Raw genomic sequence first — 19,536 nt, forward strand, 5'->3', positions numbered from 1 at the left:
TCTAGTGGTCATTGTTTAATATCACACGTTTAGGTTACAGTACAAAACAGAGCATATAGTCCACTGTAGTTATGACTGTGACCAGAGTTTCAGACTCTTATCAGTGGTCTGCAGGCAGAGCGCCAACGTCAGCCTGTTTTTCTACCACTACCTAAAGCTTCCCGGCAGGTCCACTTTCATTAGAATCAACACCTCCAGCGTCACGTGCGTAATCGTTGTTTATCTGGTCAAAAAACATTATCTATATGCAGCGGTTCTCACATGACATCCACGTGAGTTCTGAGAAGAGCAGATTTAGAGAAACAGCAGGGTCACTGACGTCTTTCTTAAAAGCTTTATTTATATACAATAAGACAATTTCTGGCTCTCCACCATCTGGAATGGCAGTTTATATATTTACAAGTATTTACATGACAAGAAAACAATATTGAATATATCGCTATAAATCATTTCTTTGAAGGTATTCATTTCAAAATTAGATATATTAATTTTGGGAAGATGTGCGGGGTCAAATTAGGAAATATATTCAAAAATAGCAGATGATTGTCTCTTTTAAAAAATACTTTTTGATACAGGAAGATTTTGACATGATGTCTATTTTAAGTGTTTCCCCCAAATGTGCTATATTTCCATGAAAGTAATGAGTTTGACTGAATAAATGTTTGTTTTTTTTAAAGAATTTTCCCTTTGGAATGAAACTTAATTGCAGTAGTGTAAATGCAATATAACTGTTGAGTTGTTAGTGATTCTATATGTATGCTGCGAGCTTTAAAAAAGCAATAATATAACTGTACTGAAATGGCTCAGAATGCATGAATGCAACAGTGGCATAAGCAAAGTTAGCTTGTTAATGTGAAGTTAAAATTAACTTGTAAAACTCAATTTTCTTAATATAAGAAACACACAAATATGTACAAGTGGACGGTAACATGGGATGCACATACAGTCCATGTGCATTGGAAGGCAACAATTCATGTTGTGAACAAAAGGGTGAGTCACTTTCAACACTACACTGTACTTTTCAATACAACGTAAACATTTCATTGCTAATGCGACTAGCCTGACATTCATTATAGCTTATAGAGTATTAAAAATGCCCAAAAAATGAAATTAACACTTGCCAATGCACTAATTATTATGGAATATAATTTAAAATAAAACTTTATATATAATTTATATACAATACAAATTTAAAATTGATCTAAACAAAATCAACACTGAAAGCGAACTTAAACAGATCTGCAAAAAAGGCCACAAAAATGTTAAATTTAAACTCACAGTTGTGTTGAAAATGTCACATCCTTTACACAAGCTTTTAGCATTAGTATTTCTTCTCAGATAAAAGTGCACTGCTCCCTTCTTATTAATAAATGAATACAAAATTATGTAGTCAATGGACAATAAGCACCAATGTTAAGATTTGCAGGTCAAACAACATTCAGACAGCTAGTTTAAAACTAGTTTGGTTTGGTTTGTTTCCAAAGCACTCAAATGACCATTTCCATGTGTCAATGTTTCAATGTCTAGAAAAAAACTATTGACATTATTTTAAAATCTAGATGTCTAAACTTATTTGGACCTGCAAATCAATGCTTAATGGGTGACGCTGTGTAATAAAAATATGATTGAGTATTTCTTCATCACACATGAACACAGGAGAATAATGGTCTCTCAGGAAAAAACCTGCAGGTGTGCGAGCAGGTGACTGTTGTCCTGGTAAAGTTCTGCTGCAGGACAGACTGATCCCATACTCAAACCATAATCTAATTTCCATTAAACTACCGTAAAAAGAAACACACAAAGTTCTTTGGCAAATTGGCATCAAGTAAATGTTCAGCTATTCCACCAGAATCATCCATTTATCTACATTTAGCTTCATTATCATTGTGCTTTGCTATATTTTACTATGTCAGGAAATATTTTGCAGCTAAACAACTAACAAGAGGATACTCGCAACTTTCACAATACTCACAACCTTCCAGCGTAAAACAGCCAAAGTCAAACAATCAAGCCTCAATCTCAACAAACACTTTTTAACTGCAGCGAGGAGCACCTACTTTCTCTTGAATTTGCCTTCACAGGCTTTTCTTATCACATGCTTATCATGCTTATGGTGTTGGCAGCACCAACAGGGGCGTTTTCAATTACAGTGAACTAACGCACAAGCTAGCAACAGAGATGCTGACTAAAACTTTTTTTTTTTTATATAGCTGACCTACAATATTTCAACTTTAGTAACTTAAGTTATCGCAAAAAAACAGAAGAATACACTTTGATTATTGAGGGATTGATGTAGTTTCTAACCAGAATTTGTTTACTACTTAAAATCATCTGTACATAGCTTTACAAACACTACAAATTCAAATACAAATAATGAATATCATTGTCTAGAACAAAACAAATCAGACAATTATATTACATATTCTGTTTTTTGTTGTTTTTTTTACTTCCAAGTTAATGCTAGCTAGTTAATGCTAGCTAGTTAATGCTAGCTAGCAACCATCTCTCAGCACTTGGTTAAGTTTAAGTGCCATCAAACATCATATGGAAATGCATTGGCATAAAAAGTGCTTTTTAGGGACAATCTTCAATAGTTAAGGTTCCTGGTTTGACTCCAGTCTCAAACTCTGTCTTTATATAATGTTGTTCCTGTTGTCAACCTTCGAAAGTTTGGGCTTTAAAACTTGGGAGAAGTAGCTCAACATGCTAAATACACGTGGATAGATCTTGTTCTTCATGGACATGATCTTTCCATTAACACGTGGATGACTGTGGTGTCGTAATTTGTATTATTTGAGTTAAAGTATTTGATCACTCTACAGAGAAGCATGCCAACACTGCTACACTGCATTCAGTGCAACGTACAAGCTAAAGTTAAAAGTAGCTAAGTCAAAAGAGCTGCTGACTAAGCTAGTAAAACAGTCTGGAAGAAACTTGCGTAAATTTGAGGTTTGTTTGCTGTGTGCTCATTTGCCAAAAAACTGAGTGTTGTTCCTTTTACCATAACAATCGTTTCTGGTCCTAAATACCCCTGAAGAACTTGAGGCAGAGTTCGTAAGTCAGGAACATGGTGGCGCTCATCGGGAAGCCTCGAATAGCGTTGACTGATGCTCCACGGAAGAAAACCTGCAAACAGAAACATACATAGAGTTTTAGAGATTTAGGCAGATGTTTATGACTTGCATACAAAATTAGCACAAGATATTAAATGTTCATCACTTATATCAAACACATGAAATAACAGCTGTATTATATTGATTTTTGCACACCTTATTTTTCATACTTTGTGCTTTCCTTTTTGTGTACAGAATAAATAATCTGGTAGGCACCTTTTAAACCTTGGGCAGAGCAGTTTCCCGCTCTTCCTCTCTTTATGCTAAGCCAAGATAAGATAATCACTTCCTGCTCCTAGTTTCATATTTCAAGGAAGCAAATGAGCATATTTCACAATAATGCCTGAGTCAGAATCATACGCAATGTTTAACTGGAAGACTTTGACTCCTGAAGCTGGGTCCAGGACTTAATGGACTACAAAAAGGAAACCACCCATCCATAATTGTGGAGTAACGCCTTTCTTACATCATTAATGACATCCATGTTCGTTTAATTTGGCAAGTTACTTTTGGCATTAACTTCAGTCTTGCGTCATTGATTTTTGGCATTGTAACAGGTGAAAGTGACAGTTGAGTTCAAAAACTGCAAGCTGAGGATGAAATGAAATAATTGCAATAAGAGCTGCAACAATTAGTCAATCGATTATATTAATAATTATATTAACCTTTGTGTCCTCCTCCCGGGTCATATTTGACCCCGTCTGTTTTGACTGTTCATTCTTTCCTTCCTTCTGTCTGTCCTTCCTCCCTCCCTCCTTTCTCTTTCTTTCCTCCCTTCCTCCCGTCCTTCTTTCCTCTGTCCTTCTTTCCTTCCTTCCTTATTTCCTTTCTCCCTCCCTCCTACCTTCCTTCCTTCCTTCTTTCCTCCGTCCTTCCTTCCATCCTTCTTTCCTCCGTCCTTCCTTCCTCTGTCCTTCTTTCCTTCCTTCCTCTTTTCCTTTCTCCCTCCCTCCTTCCTTCTTTCCTCCCTCCTACCTTCCTTCCTTCCTCCTTTCCTTCCTTCATCCTTCCTCCCTTCCATCCTTCCTTCCTCCCTCCCTCCCTTGCTTCTTTCCTTTCCTACTTCCTTCCTTCCCTCCTTCCTTTCTTCTTTCCTCCGTCCTTCCTTCCTCCCTTCCTTCTTTCCTCTGTCCTTCTTTCCTTACACTATTTCATCATTTTCTGACCCAAACATCTAATTGATTATTTGAGAAAATAATTGACAGGTTAATCGACAATGAAAATAATCGTTAGTTGCAGCTGGAGGTTTTTCTGACTTTATCTTACTGTATCAAACTTTAATCTCAGATATTGCACACTTTTTTTATAACTAGGATTTTATTTGCATTTTATCAAAACTAAAGAAGAGCATTTTATAGTCTGACATTAAACAAAAAAAAGGCCACAGTGCACAGGGAGCACAGTGTCCTATCTGATTTAGCTTTCGAGGACAGTATCCTGTAATAACCTGGCTCATTGATCTGTGATCATCAGGTTCACATGTGCAGTCCAGTCCAATTTCGTGGAATGCCACTGACCTTTTGTTATTGATCACATGGCTGTTTTGTTAAACAGACGCTTCTCCGTGTTGGAAGCCTGAATAGTTTGTCTACTTTTTGCAACCTTTGACATCAAGAACATTATGAACTCTGACGTCAGGATGCTGCTTTTGGCAGAAGATGTGTTGATTTGGGAAAGGATTAAGACAATCATGTCGTAACGGTTCAGCTGACGTAACCCCCACTAAATCTTTACAAGGTCACAAATCAGCTGTCTGTAGTTTCATATAACAGCTTACAGCTATAATCTTATTTCTGCTGATAGATCAAAACTACTTCATAACTCTGGATGAGATATTTTATTATAATGTAACTCTATTTATCAGTTTTTAAACAATCCACCTTTTCCTATAAATTACACTATTCCACATTAAATGAAACCTTTTCTCTGTTCCTCTCATATCAGTGGAAATCTAAAGTGTGTTTTGACCAGAGAAGGCTGGTCTGGATGCTGAGCTTTCATTCACCCACAGACTCAAGTGGATCACAACACTTCAGGGTATTAAAGTTCTCAGAAAGCAGTTTGACTCTCGTCCCAGTTACGCTGTTTAGGGTTTCACCTCTGAATGATTAAACCAGCTGTTTTATTTACAGCAGCTAGTAGGGCAACCCTGGGGAAGTCTTTCATTTGTATTTTTACAGGCTTTAGAATCAGTTCATTACCCATTGAAAGAGTAATTATATTACTTTACTTTAACCAGCAGCAAAAGTATAGCATTATTACTAGTTGGTTTTCTTTTAAATTTGTTCTTTGGTATTTTCCTTTATGTTGTCCTTAGTCTACACTTCTGCTTTGAACTACATTAAACTGTATGAAAAGTCCTGTATAAACAAAGTTTGATGGATAGATTGTTACTTTAAATACTCAGCCGTTGGCTCCATCCATTGTTTAAAGTTGCCTTTAAACAACTCATAATCCTCCACACTTGCTGCAACATTTAACTTTTTTAAAGAGTGACTACACACCCAAATTATACTTGTTTCGTCACCACCCGAATATTTAAGAAATGCAGCAGAGATCTGGACAGGAGAAAGCTACATGGCTACTGTGTGTGACATGGGAGATAAGGGGACATTGTGTGACCACCGCTCAGTGTAGCATGAACAGTGATGTAGAGCTGTTGGAGCTAACCAGTCATGAGCAGCTGCTGGAAACACACAGAGTCCGCCGGAGCTTTGACCGTTATTAGAAACTCATTTATGGTCCTTTGTTAAAGTTTCTGTGGTAACCGTGCAGTATCTGAGCCAACGGCTTTGTTAGGAGAGGTTCTCTGAGGTGTGTATGTCTGGGGGAGTGTCAGGGTGTAGCGACATAGATAAGTCCCAAACAATCGACTCTTTGGCCTTGTTAAGGTTCAGGACTGAATTAAAACAGCAGCTCATGTGTGGAGCTATTTTCAACCCATTAAAATGCTGATTTGTATTAATTTGATGTCCTGTCTTAGTCTTATAGTTTAGTTTGCAGCTCAAAAAAAATGTTTAAGTGTAAAGTAACTAAGTGTAGAGATAGTAAATGAGGTGATTTAACAAGCATGCAGGAAACAGTCTCGACGTCAGCTGCACAACTCACACACCCTCCAACTGTGAGTAAATTGGTGTCAGGTAACTGCTGAATATAGGCGTGTCTGCATGTGACTAATGTCAGAAAGCCGGCTACGCTACAACACAACTTTGGATTTACAGCTAGTCACATTTCTCCTCCTCCCGAGTGTCTGTGGGCTGACGTCAGAGACCACACTGATATCAACACCCTATTAATCCCAGTAGGAGTGGGCACGCCAACTCCAAGTGAACAAGAAACTGAGTGTTACTGGGGTTAGTTACTGTATAAGATACTTTATAATACATGTGTTACTCCCCACTACTGTTTAAAATACAGAAATTAAAAGGGTGTTTTCTACTCAGTTTAGAAGACATGTTAACGACTGACAATGACATTTACAGCCTGTTTAGCAGCTGTAAGTTAAACAAGCTGATAAAACCTCTAAATTTAACATGCTGAATGATTTTTCTTTTTTCTTTTTCTTTTTCCTCAAATGTCGTTTTGCTCCTGGTTTGGTTTGTAAATCTGGGGCAAATATTTGCTTCCTTACTGAGGGCTTCTTTTGCTATTCACTTTCTATTCATCCGCTTTTTGTCATTTGGCAAACTGCAACTAAAAAGAAAACTCCTTTTTTTAACACAATGCACTATTCATTCATTAGATCAACCCTGTAATTGTTTAGATTTCCCCTACACATATCAGCTGTCAGGGGGGAAAGACGCTCATAATTCAGATCACTCATTCTTGACAGGATGTTATTTGTGATAAGCTCTTTTATGGCTGCTGTAAACTAAACTAACTTTTCTCCAGGTTGTCAAGTCATGCAGCTCACCTGAGCTCCCTCTGTCTTGTAACTGTGGATGATGCAGTGTAGGATTCCCTTGTACTTCCTCTGCAAATGAGCGTCCGCCTGCATTCGACTCTTCACCACGTCAGCTGGTGTTGCAGTGACCCAAGAGATGGACCCTGAAGTAGAGGGAAAAAAATGTGAGACACATTGCTATGAAAGCTGCATTCTGGGTGATTCAGAAAGTCAGATAACTGGAATCTAACATGGAAAAGTACAAATGGCACTGGATATTAAACAGGGGCACAATCCAGCAACAACATGTGACTATTAAAGTACATTACTGTGTACAAAGATATGGCAAATAACATGAAATCTGTGCTCAGAAAGTCAGGGCTCATCTTAATGTTTCTGTAAGTGTTTGTTATTTTTCCCTAAATAAGACCATAGAGTTAAACGTTCCAATTTAGCCAATTTGTGGATCATTCAGAGAACCTGAAGTCAGATGAACCTAAACATAGATCCAACCTCATGGAAAATAATGGTACATTTAGGTGATCTCATAAAACCTGTGAAGTCATATATCCATTCTGAAAGCTAACAAGGTGGAAAAGTACCAGCACTGAAGTTAAAATACAAAAGCCAGCAGTGGTATTTGAAGTTGTTTCTCAGCTGATACATTTTATACTACAAGTCAGTCTATTATCTGGAGATTGGGACCATCAAAATGGAAAAAAAAACAAAACATGGATAAGTTAACTTAGTGTGTCCAACTCATCTGCATTAAAGGCTTAAACTATGAAGTTAATAAGCTTTTCTGTGAGTGTGATGACTCATGTATTAATAAGTAAGGCTGCTCTAAAATACCACAGTTTGTACCCTTGTAGAACAGCCACTGTTTATTTTGGACGTTTTTCAGGGTTGTATGGTTCACTTTGGCACCAGCTGGGTCACATTCAGGCCTGATGGCAAACTAAACTTGATGACATGATTTATAGAAACACAGCTGATTGCATCTGCATCTGGAAGTATACTCAACACCTCTGAGACCATACAAATCCCAAATCAGGATCCACAGGCCTTACAGTGTTTATCCACTGCACACACATCTCAAACTGACCCTGTGGTTGGCTGTACGTTCACACACCATGTCCTGCTCTACATTTCAATGCAATTTGAGGACATTTTACTTCCAAAATCTGTTTGCTGCATCCTGATTTCTAGAGTTTGAGCCTCCACGTGTTCACAGATGACGATTGGTTTACGATTGCTTGTAATTATTCAGTCCTTGAATGAGACCTTCACACTAATAAACCAGCAACACTACTGATTCAGGTGAAATTGAGGTCACTTGTATTTGTTGCAATGTGTTTCATTAACCAATAAAAATTAACTGACACACATAATGCAGTAAAGACAGCACACAGACGTCAATAAAAAGGTTTGCCTGCACAAACAAACTGCACACACTCCCGACTGAGCAGATCAGGACTGCTCTGGGTTGTAAAACGATAGCAAATAGGTTTGTTACTACAAGGAAAAGTCAAAGAGTGATTACTCTACTTACAAGTACATCATTTCTTACTAAACCAGTCCATTTCTGGGCATATACTGTGCATTGCTTAAGTGCAGTCTTGGCTGAATATACACTCACATTTAAATCAATTTGGTGTTTTCTCATTGGCAAAGCAGCAGGTGAAGGACCAAAATGAACTGGCAATGTGTAAAGACTGGCCACCACACTGCCAATTTACAATAAACCTTATTTATTTTTGTTTCTTTTAAAAAATATGAGTAGTTGTGTTCATGTACTATGTCGACTTTCAGGGTATCTGGTGATTCATGTACTTAATTTCTATTTCAGGTGAACTGAAACTTACAAATTGCCATTAAACAAATGTTCCTGGATTCTCAGTTAGTATTCTGGTGCCTTATCGGAAAATGTTGTTGCCAAACTGATTTAGGTGGAAGTGTGCTGCTGGCTCAGTTGCTGAACAGACTGGACAAGAGAGCTACATTGAAATAGAAGAGGAAACTATTATATAAGGTGCCAGCGTACTCTATCAGAAGAGTTTGTCAGATGGTCAAACAGATACGGAAACTTATTTTAACTCACAACTGTAATATGTCAGAATTGAGGAGGCTGCGTCCGACAATATCTTTAACTTTCCAAAAAATGATAATCTGACGTCCACACCCATTTAATGCAGTGACTGACCATCTGTGTGGAGGAGAGACAGAAAGTAAACTCTGCAGCTGTCTTTTTTCCACTGTTAACATAGCTATTTATCACTGTTGGTGTGTACAACTTAGTGCAACACTCTGATCCCTGTGTTTGACAACCACTATGTCTTGGCCCTCTCTCTACCTTTACACCATTCTAGAGGAGTATTACTGAAGATAGATACAATATGCAAGCAGATATTGTCTTTTAAGCACTCATTTCATCCATTCAGTAGCACGCTCAACAATGAGTTTTCACATACATTAAACCTCTTTTAATCTGATGACATATATCATATGTTTGCATAGAGTGAAATTTTAATGGGTACGTTGTGGAAGCTCAGTCCATGGAGCGATTTCAAGAATGAATGAACTCCAAATCTACTCTGTAATCATGATGAATTTACATTGTACACTCTATGTGCAATGAAACACACATCAACTCCAACAATGTGTTCAAGGGAAACTTTGTAACGTTTCATGAGGATGTGCAGAGTTGATGGTAAATGTAGTCAAATGAAGCTATAAATTCCTCAGTGCATGCCATATTAATACGTTTTTTTTGTTTGTGGAGCCGCATGCATGCATTGCGCACAAGCTTCTTGCAGCTCAGGTTCTGGATAAAATACCAGTTACATCATCTGCACTCATATTTTGGGATGGGAGAACAATACATTTTTGTTTTTGTTGAGCTGCATGCTCACTGGCTACCATGAGGTACAGATTAGATGTCCCGGCTGAAATGGCCTGTAGTTCTTCCTCAACCCCCCAAACACGTCAAACCACAGCACTGATGAAACCTAGAGACACCAAGAACAACAACTGCAAACATTTCTCAAACTATATCCCTAATTCAGAAAGCTACAGATAAGGGTTAAAGTTGGTGAATTGGTTCTTTCAAGGAAAAAATCAGCAGTGACTCATAAATATCAGGGAAGTATTACAACATTACTCTGCACAGGTTAAAAGTTGAATCTTGGGAAGTACAGTTATGTAACTGGTTTCTGGAAACAACCCAAAGAAGAAAAAACACCAATTTAATCCTCAGCTGGTTAAGTTCCTTCCTCATAACCCAACATTCAACTTGATGAGCCATAGATGAGGAGGTAACCAGTGAATAAAAAACATCCACACATATTTAAGAAGCACACAGCAGAGACAGACAACCTGTAATATTTCAAGATGTGCACAATGTTCCTGAAGGTTCCCTTTTTGGATTCCTGACCACATAACAGCAGACCTTGCACAAAATGGGGTGAAAACCCAACTTAAGGTAAATCAAACTCTCATAACACAATCTTAGTATGAAGCCACATTTACCTGCCAGTCCTCCAGCGAGCCAGATGGAACACGGATGGGGGTTTGATGTTTCATCGGACTTCAGCAGGTCACGGAAGATGGCGTAAGGGATGAAGTAGAGTATGTATCCAGGAACGTCCCTCAGGATCATAGCACCGGCCCCCCTGTACAAACCCTGGAGGCCCTCGGTCTGCAGGATGCTGCTGATGCAGTGGAGGGGGCCACGGTAAAGTCTCTGGTTGGGGATGTCGATGGAGCGTAGAGGGATGTTGGTGCCGTTTGATACGTTTCCAGCGAGGTGCAAATTCTCTGTAAAGAGTAGAGAGGAAAATAAAAAAGATCAGTGATATCAATACAATATTGATATCCTTCCTCTGTAGCCCTTCTTGAGGTTTCTTCCATTTTTCCCCCCAAACGAAGCGCTTTTTTAGGATGTTTTTTTTCTTATTTGAATCGGCAAATTTATAAAATACAAGACTTGCATTTCCTGCTCCTGTTGGTGTATTAACTAGTCTGTCTCCTCTTCTGATAGATTTCTGCTCGTATAGTTGTTAAAAATTGGTGAAAGGAACACTTTGATTTTGTGTTACTGAGTCCAAAAAAAGTTGTTTTTTTTTAATGTAACTGCCATGAACCTCAATTTAAAAAACGTCAAACAATATAAATGATGATTGAAGCCAGTTTGTGAGTGTTTGTGATCATTTGACGAGCTGAGATCATTGGGTGAGCTTGCAAAAAGATTGTTTAAAACACTCTGAAGTGTCTGTAATCCTGCACGTTGGGAGTTGGACCACCAACTATGAACGTGTTAATGCCGAGCTCTTCTTATTATATATTATACTAAGTACATGGGGCGTTATTAATGTTTCCTGCTATTATGAACACACATTCACAGTGGTTGGCAGTCAAAATGCCAACCACTGTGAAATAAAACAGTTTCTTATATAACCATGAATCAGCTATTGTCAGGATTATCAAATCAAACTGTTACCTTATACTGACTGAATCTTCTGGCACTTTGCACCATCATATAATCAATCTGGCAGGAGGATTGTGTGAACTAAAATGAGTCTTAACGGAAGTTGTGAGTTATCACGTGCCAAAAACAAAAAGGATGTGAGTTTAACGGGCGCAATAAACAAATAAAAGGTTTCGGGTGCAAGTTCATCTTTCAATTAAACGGCCGTGACCTCAGTTTTATGTCTTTACTGTTAAACTGAGACAGCACAACTATCAAATACGCTCGGCTCGCAGTTTTGAAAGGTGTCTGTATCACTTATCAAATGTTTCCTGTTCCCTGAGCTCAGTATGATCCACATGCCAAAGAAACTATCATTTTTAGATGAGAGTACAGATATTAATATCACCAATTGTTTGAAGAAAAAAAACCCACTTCCAACTCTTTTGTCAGTGACACTTCAACTGTATTCAACACTTTAACTTTGCTTTAACGGGCACTTCAACTGAAACTCTAGGTGCTTTCAGCACTTTTAATATAACTGCCACTTCAACTTTTAAGTACCTGCATTTCATCTGACACTACATTGTTTTTGCTTTCATTTCATTTCATGAGCCAATTCAGCTTTTTTCACTGCTTCCACTTCAACTTTATTCAGAGCTTCTATTTCAACTCCCACTTCAAGTTATTTCAATACTTCAGCTTTAGTACTGACGGCCGTACAAGTAGATACAATAACACAAAATCCTCAAAGAATCATTTAGAGACATTTAGGCTATTTCAAATGTTTAAATTGCACAATTTGAGCAATACAATGTTTGTTTTTTTTTCTTTTTTCGGAAGTGTTGACTTTAGGTATCTGATATAAATAATTGCTTTTTAAAATTAGTCAGTGGTATTTGTATCCAGTAACTCAATTAAATCGTTAGAATTCATCAGATCTGACCCTAAAGAGAAGAATTCAATTTTAAGGTTGCAACCAACAATGATTTTAATTATTGATTAAACTGCAGGTTATTTTTGATTAATACCAATTAATCATTTAGTCCATGACATGTTGTTCTGTCTCTTAAAATGAAGATATTAAGCAAATCTTCACATTTAAGGAGCTGGAACATTTTAACCAATTAACCAATTCATTTTCTGACGATTGACTTATTGTTGCCACTCAAGTAAATTTAACCTTCTTTTTTTCCATTTTTAGATGAAAATTGTGTTTGGAACATAGTGAAAGTACAAATGAACACCAAAGATTAAGATTATGATGCTTTAGTGCTTTGAGAAGTTAATATATGGTCCATATTGGAGTATTTTGTATTTGAGTCGAGTTGAGTGTTTGAGAGGATACATTAGGTGACAGACTTGCACCAAAACTGCAACTTGTGGATGAAGTCTAAATGTCAAACAGTGACTTTGCTGTTCTTACAGTAAACAACGTGATATGGTAGAAATGTTTCAATGTTTCAAAATCACTGAATGCAGCAATATCACACAGACACGCTGACACAGTTTTCAACAGTCAGTAATGTTTGTTCGGTCTCAGCGTCAGGACGTTATGTCACATTAACAGCCGGCTGTTTATCAACCTTGACCTGCCTCATGAAGATTGATTGTTTGATTGGCTGACTGATGATGACAGAACACATCAAGTCTGTTTCTTCACACAGGGTTTCCTCTTTTTGATGCTATCCTCACATGACTTATATCTATATATTTTTTCTATCTTCTTTTGTTTTAAGTATTTTTCATATTATTTTTAATTTGCCTGAAAATGTACCTGTAGATCTAACCATTATTTGAGCTTCCAAAGACAAATTAAAACAACACCTATGCCTGCCAGGACAGACTGTGCTTGCAAAGACATAGTTGACTAAAGAAATTAGCTTTATAATGAACTGTTTTTCTTCTCTCTGCTGCCTAAGGAGAAACCCCCCCCCCCCCCCCCCCCCCCCCCCCCACAAAAAGGGACAAAAACACCCTGATTTACCTGCTAGAACCGTCTGCGTCTGCATTTGCAGTCTGATCTTGACCAGATCCACCGGAGCTCCCAGGCCCACTGACATCAATCCAGTCAGCATGCTGGCCACGGTCAGGTCCAGCATACCGCAGGGATGCCGCCCGTCGCCATAGCGATACTTGCTTATGAACCTTTGTGCGTTGCTGAAGAAGCCAAACACCACAGAGTTGTAAACTGTTATGCTGGCCAGCGGGAAAGACATGCCTTTAAAGAACCCCATGGCCTGAGAAACAAGAGGACAGGTTGGGATACAGTTACTACATTTCTGTGGTAATGAAACCAAAAATAAGAGTTTTTCTTGTGAGGGGAAAGAGAGTGAAACCTTGGATTGAAAGGAGCATATTTTAAACTCAGAGTGTACTCAGCGACGCTGCCAACAATGCACAGACTGAAAAATGAGCCGAGGCTGCTGCCAAATATTTTTGCTTTGCAGAATACATTCTCTCCTAGTGGGGTGGGAGTTTGAGACACATGTTGAAACTTAAACACAGCTGCATACTGAATAACAAGTCATCTGACCACTGAGTGGAGGAGGCCTTTGGTTTCTGACAGGGACTGTTGGGCTGACAATGTTTGAAAAGGTTAGTGTGAATAAAAGTTACAAAATTATCAGCACACACCACAAAGATTCATACCGGATCAAGTGGAAACTTTTATTCATTTCCCACCAAGTAAAAGCAGTTTGAATCAGACCTGTTGCACAATCTAACTCAACTATAATCATTCATATTGCACAAATGATGGCACTTTGGTGATCTGTCATTGTTTTAAGCTTTTCCAAACTGATCAAACTCAATTTGGTCAAATGCAACTTCTAGGATTCCTGCTGAGAAGCTGAAGCAAGCTAAAAAAAACATGGGCATAAAAAACATGTGCAACCCATAAATCACGTCGTTGGAATGAGATCGATATAATGCATCCATGGAAAAAATGTAGAAAAGATGTGAATATACTGAGACAAAACAGAGATTTACAAAACTCAGCAGCCACATTGTACATTTGCATCTTTTAAAAGACTGGGTTGGATTCCCAGATTTGTTAAATGTAAAGGTCCAAAGACTAGTCCTGGACTAAAGACTAGATTCTATAAAATTTTCCATTGAAAGACGAGTATAGTCTTGGACTAGACTTAATCCCCGTTGGGGAAATCGGTCCAAAGTCTAACAAATGTATGACTATGCACAAAGCTTCCAGACAGTGAATTGAAAGAACACATTCATACTATTCTCAGCACATTTCAGCACAAAGAGATGGATTGTTTGAAGCTGGAAAGTTACCGTTTCCTTCCTGTAGATGGTGAGGACGCAGTGTAAAGTGTTCTTATAGCCTTTTCCCGCCTGGAGCCGCGTCTGCAGGAGAGAAACCAAACAGTGTCACAACAGAACTGAGTAAAACAGCTGCTGTAGCTCTAATCTGTCCGTTAGCATCAGCCGAACTAAGTATTAGATATATTTCATTGTCCTTTCTCTAAACACCAAACTTCACCAATCTACTTCTTTACTAGAGAGTAAAATGTGAGTTCACCTTCTTACATAGCATAAAACAATGATTTTGTTAGCGTCCTACAACAAATGCCTGCAAGATACATTGAAAGCAAGCAGAAAAGGAGTTAATCTGGAATTCAAATCTTCATACAAGAGACTGAGGTTTTCAGACGATGTTTTTAGTATAAAATTCAATCTCCAGACTACTAAATGCTATATTTCTCAAAAACTCCCATAGCTTCCCCATTTAAAACGTCATGCATCAGTACATGGATCATAGACTGTATATAAGAAATGGACGTAACATCCGTGACGTCAAACAATTGGTTTGTGGACTGCTGCTCGGAAACCTATAGTATCGGATCTGGGCAGCGGCATCTTGAAAATTTCAGTTGCATGCCGGGAAAAATAAAAACACGGATTCTACTTATATGGGCATCAGGAGGAGCATGAGACGCCCTCCTGAACCTGTGAACCAATCAACCTGTCAATCACCACGTAGCCACGCCCTAATGCATACCCTGCTTTATCGCCAAATATAAAATCAGGGAGGCCAAAATGTCACAAATGAACATCATACTGCATTGAAGAAGGCTTTAAACTAGCGATTGAGACCATAAACACATTTTGAAAACGTTTACTGAGGTTAGAAATCAAGTGAGAAGTTGGTGAATTCTCCATTGACTTGTATAGTGACGGAAGTCCTTTTGACATCAAAACGGTCGCCACCTGGTGGCCTTTTGATAGAATGCAGTTTTAAGTTACTTCCGCGTTGGCCTCATTTCAGAGGACCAGAACTCCCCGCCTGACATGGATACATGTTTTGAGAATAAACAGCTTTTCAGAGTGAATAACTTCATCAACTGTTCAACAAAGTAATTAGACCTTTATTGTTCTTACAGTACTAAGTGCCAAATATACTTGAACCTCGTCAGCTGCAGATGTTTGTTCTTTTATATAACTACTTTAATCAGTAACAGTTATAAAATATGGGACATGTGAGGTAAAATCATGCTGTGGGTCTGAAATACCTTTACTGTGTCCAATGGATGGCCCACAACAACACTGGAGGCTCCTGCAGCCAAAAGAGAGAAAAGAAAACAGACACAAGAGGGGGTGGAATGAATGCATGAAATACCAGAGGACGAATAAAGAGAATAATGTTACAGTGAATCTGCTCTGGAAGAAGGAAAGTTTGCTGTCATTGATAGACAACTGAAACTTGTGATTGTGACAGAAAAAACTCTAGTTTCTCTTCATCATTTAATATTCTTTAAATCTTCCCAAAGATTAGATTAATTTTTCCATTTTAAAACAAATGTTATGTCCTTTTTTCCCTTCTTATGATTAGTGATAAAGTTTATTATAAAGATGCAGCAGGAGACTAGTCAAACAGGGCTGTAATCATGAGGCCCAGAGGCAAAAATGAGCCATTGTACCTCCTGTTCCCTCCGCTCTCTGTGCATTGTGTGGGTGTCCCGTCACTTTCCAGTACCCATCTAGTACACACACACTGAACACTACACACAGCTTATACAATATATTAATGCCTGGACACCCAGTGAGCAACTACCAATTAGTAAATTATGTCATTCACACACAAGCACCCAGCACACATTGACTTACAAAAACTGCAAAATACAGTAGTTGCAATGAAACATATTCTTCTTACAAGTCCTTATATTACATAATTACAACTAAATAAGTTTATCTTCTGTACTTAAATCAGATAAACAAAAAGGTTTGCTTCCTGAAACACAGCCTCCAGAAAAACTAGTCAGAAATGAGGCACATTCACCTGCACGTATCAATAGATTTAACACATTTCTGATAAAAATATAGATTTTTTTTGGTGTGCATTTTGTATTCTTAGAAGGAAATATGGATTAACATTAGTGAGATCTCATGGGAGAGGTTGTATCTTTGCTTAGTAGCAGTCATGTGATGATAACAGGATTATAGGTCAGGTGGAAATGACATACAGATAGCATGAGCAGATAAGTGTTAATGTATGCATCCAAGTCACATGTACATGTATGTTTCATTGAGTGCATTGAGTGCATTGTTTATGCCCTGCTGTAAGCATGCTGTCTAATTTCCATGCATTGACGACTGTAGAAGAAAAATGTAATAAAACATCTTCAAAAAAGGGAAATTAAGCACATTTTACTCAATAATAAGTCACCCATCAATCATTATATAATGTGATATAAAACATAAAATAGTCTTTATCTTCAGTCTCACTTAAATCACATAGAAAACATGAGTCTTTCCTCTTCAGGGAGAACAGGAAACTCACCTGTTTCTATATCTGATGGGGAAATACCTGAAGTAACGGTCCGCACACACACACACACACACGCACACACATCTTTGACTCCCTGGTTGCAGATTTAATGAGTAATAGCCTATTAATTTATTTAGGACTACAGACCACTATACAGCTCTCAATATCAATAATTGAAAGACAATGTTAAAGCTAGATTTGGACTCTGGGCACTTTGCCAAACAAAACCTCACAAATAAGTACTATAGCAGGACTGGGCTGACTACCCAAATCCTTCCTGATGATAGTTTTGCTTTGATAGTGCATTTTTTTAACAGTTAATAATGAATAACACAAACCAGCTGACATGCAGTGACACATTTTACCAACTCACTTCCTCTAGTGACAGTTATGGGAACACAGATTGAAAAGAAAAGAGCTTTATCCTGCATTTACTGCTTAGATCCCTCAACAGCACTCACAACATGGTTTTTAGGGTGTAACTTTGTGTAGTTTGCACTGTTAAAGTACTTAATCTCTGTAGTGAAGCAAGAAAAGACAACTTTGTTTTTTAAAGACATCTCAAATCTTTCTATCAATTCTGTAGTTGAGTGAGCAGCTTTGGTTCAAACTGTTGTATATGTGAAGTTATTTGCAGCTGAAATGCAAACCTCAACTCAAAGGACACATTGGATCTGTTTTCTAGTTGCATTCTCCGTCATTTTGTTTTAAGCCCTCAAACCATCCTCTGAATGGTTTCCTGCAATGTATTTCTAAAACATTGCTTTTTAATTGACTCGGATAAGAAAAACAAGGTAATTACTGCGTGTGAGTTAGTTTTTTTTTTAAAAACCACATAGCCTCAAACTCTTAAGAAAGAAGGACGTTTGGGGGTGTTAGAAACTTGAGTTTGGCTGCATCTGGCCTGGATTGCTTCATGATGCTTTTTTGGGTCGTTTTAGAGGCTCCCTTGGGGGTCAACAGCAGAGAGAAAGATGCTTTATGTGTTTGGTTGTTGTTTTTCTTTAGGTGTGGGTCTTTTTTTTGTTGCATTGATGATAAATATTCTGATTTTAAGGTTGCAACTGTCATCAAAGAACACATCAGATTAATCTAACAATGCACCACTTTCAGATTAAACTCTTAGTATCATTACTTTAGTGTTTTATTTATTTTTTTGTTTGAGCTCATCCTTGTTTTGTTAATTTGGCTTGCACATGTAACTCTTCAGCCTTTGTTGCCACAGGACCATGCATGAGTAAACAGAACAACATGAGCTCAGTATAAAGGGGTTTGGGAGGCCTACTTTTTTTGTTTATGCAACAAAAAATGATGCTGCAACAGCGCCCCTAGCGGTGGGATCTGCATGCATCAATCCCCTTTAAAAGACGTTTTTTTCCCTCTTATTTGAATTAAACAAATCCTTCAACCACAGCCTCTAAATGTCTGTCTACTCATGTAACTACTAAGATACACCTTTAACTCCATGCTTTGTTTGAGTTAAGAGGTTAAAGCAGGAGGTGGAAGTGTTTTTCCTTTGGTGAGGGGAAAGGAGGAGTAAGGGGGGGCGATTTCTTTGCAGACCCTCTATTGTTTACTCAGCATCTGGATGCATGTGAGTCTGCAGCAGTTTTTCCTGCAAAACAGCTGTTCTAGTACGAGCAAGGAAGCTTTGCGCGTTTTTTAACATATATTCTGATGTATTTAATCTTCAATGCAAACCTGATTTAATCCAAACAAACATGCAGATTTGAGAGGACATTGAGTGCAGCTATCCCCCCCCTCCCCTTCCTACCTCCCCTTCCTTTCACCCCCAAAAAACCTCCACACAGATCCACACAACACTAACAAGGAGCCTCACTCTGAATAAAAAAAAAGCTGGTAATAACTTTGTGGCACTCACCGCCGATCCATCCTGCGATAAAATCATCCAAACGAAAACTCTTAGAGGACTGCATCTTTTCACTCAGAGCTGCTCCGGGTGTCCAAACTTCATCAATCAGCGCATAAAAAAAAAAAATTAAATAAATAAAAAAAAAAAAATTAAAAAACACACTCAAGTCAAAGCGGGGTTAGGAAAAACACAACAGATAATAGACGTATGCTTCTCGCGCAGCTGGCAGGTCTGTTTGTGCGTAAAGAAAAAGAGATCTTAGAGACTGTCTGCTATGATAAGAGCGACACACACCGGGTTGGCACAAGTGGCCAATAGGAGCGCGGCTTGGATCTGCGGGATGGCTCTCCTGGCCAATCAGGTGGGAGCTCTCCAAAAGCCGCACAGCCTATAGAGTCAGAGTCATGGAAATGA

General features: G+C 38.2%; 1 protein-coding gene across 1 annotated transcript; it reads right to left on the reverse strand.

Annotated features, from left to right (window-relative positions):
• Positions 1 to 320: 320 nt before the first annotated feature.
• slc25a48 (solute carrier family 25 member 48) lies at positions 321 to 19,332 on the reverse strand. The gene is made up of 7 exons (XM_062425742.1): positions 19,132 to 19,332; positions 15,994 to 16,037; positions 14,756 to 14,827; positions 13,449 to 13,701; positions 10,525 to 10,812; positions 7,027 to 7,160; positions 321 to 3,126 (listed from the first exon to the last, which is right to left on the reverse strand). The coding sequence occupies exons 1-7, from the start codon at positions 19,184 to 19,186 to the stop codon at positions 3,022 to 3,024; spliced, it is 951 nt and encodes a 316-aa protein (XP_062281726.1). The 5' UTR covers positions 19,187 to 19,332; the 3' UTR covers positions 321 to 3,021.
• Between the last annotated feature and the right edge of the window lie 204 nt (positions 19,333 to 19,536).

This window comes from Scomber scombrus, chromosome 9 (genome assembly GCF_963691925.1).
Source record: "Scomber scombrus chromosome 9, fScoSco1.1, whole genome shotgun sequence".
Taxonomy (NCBI): Eukaryota; Metazoa; Chordata; class Actinopteri; order Scombriformes; family Scombridae; genus Scomber; species Scomber scombrus.

Bases quoted from the DNA above. Each gene is read 5' to 3' on its own strand.
- slc25a48 (XM_062425742.1), bottom strand. From the start codon at position 19,186: ATGCAGTCCTCTAAGAGTTTTCGTTTGGATGATTTTATCGCAGGATGG. The intron at 13,702-14,755 runs GTAACTTTCCAG...CTTGTTTCTCAG, and splicing joins CCATCTACAGGAAGGAAACG to GCCATGGGGTTCTTTAAAGG. The intron at 7,161-10,524 runs GTAAATGTGGCT...CCTCTACTTCAG, and splicing joins GCTCGCTGGAGGACTGGCAG to GGTCCATCTCTTGGGTCACT.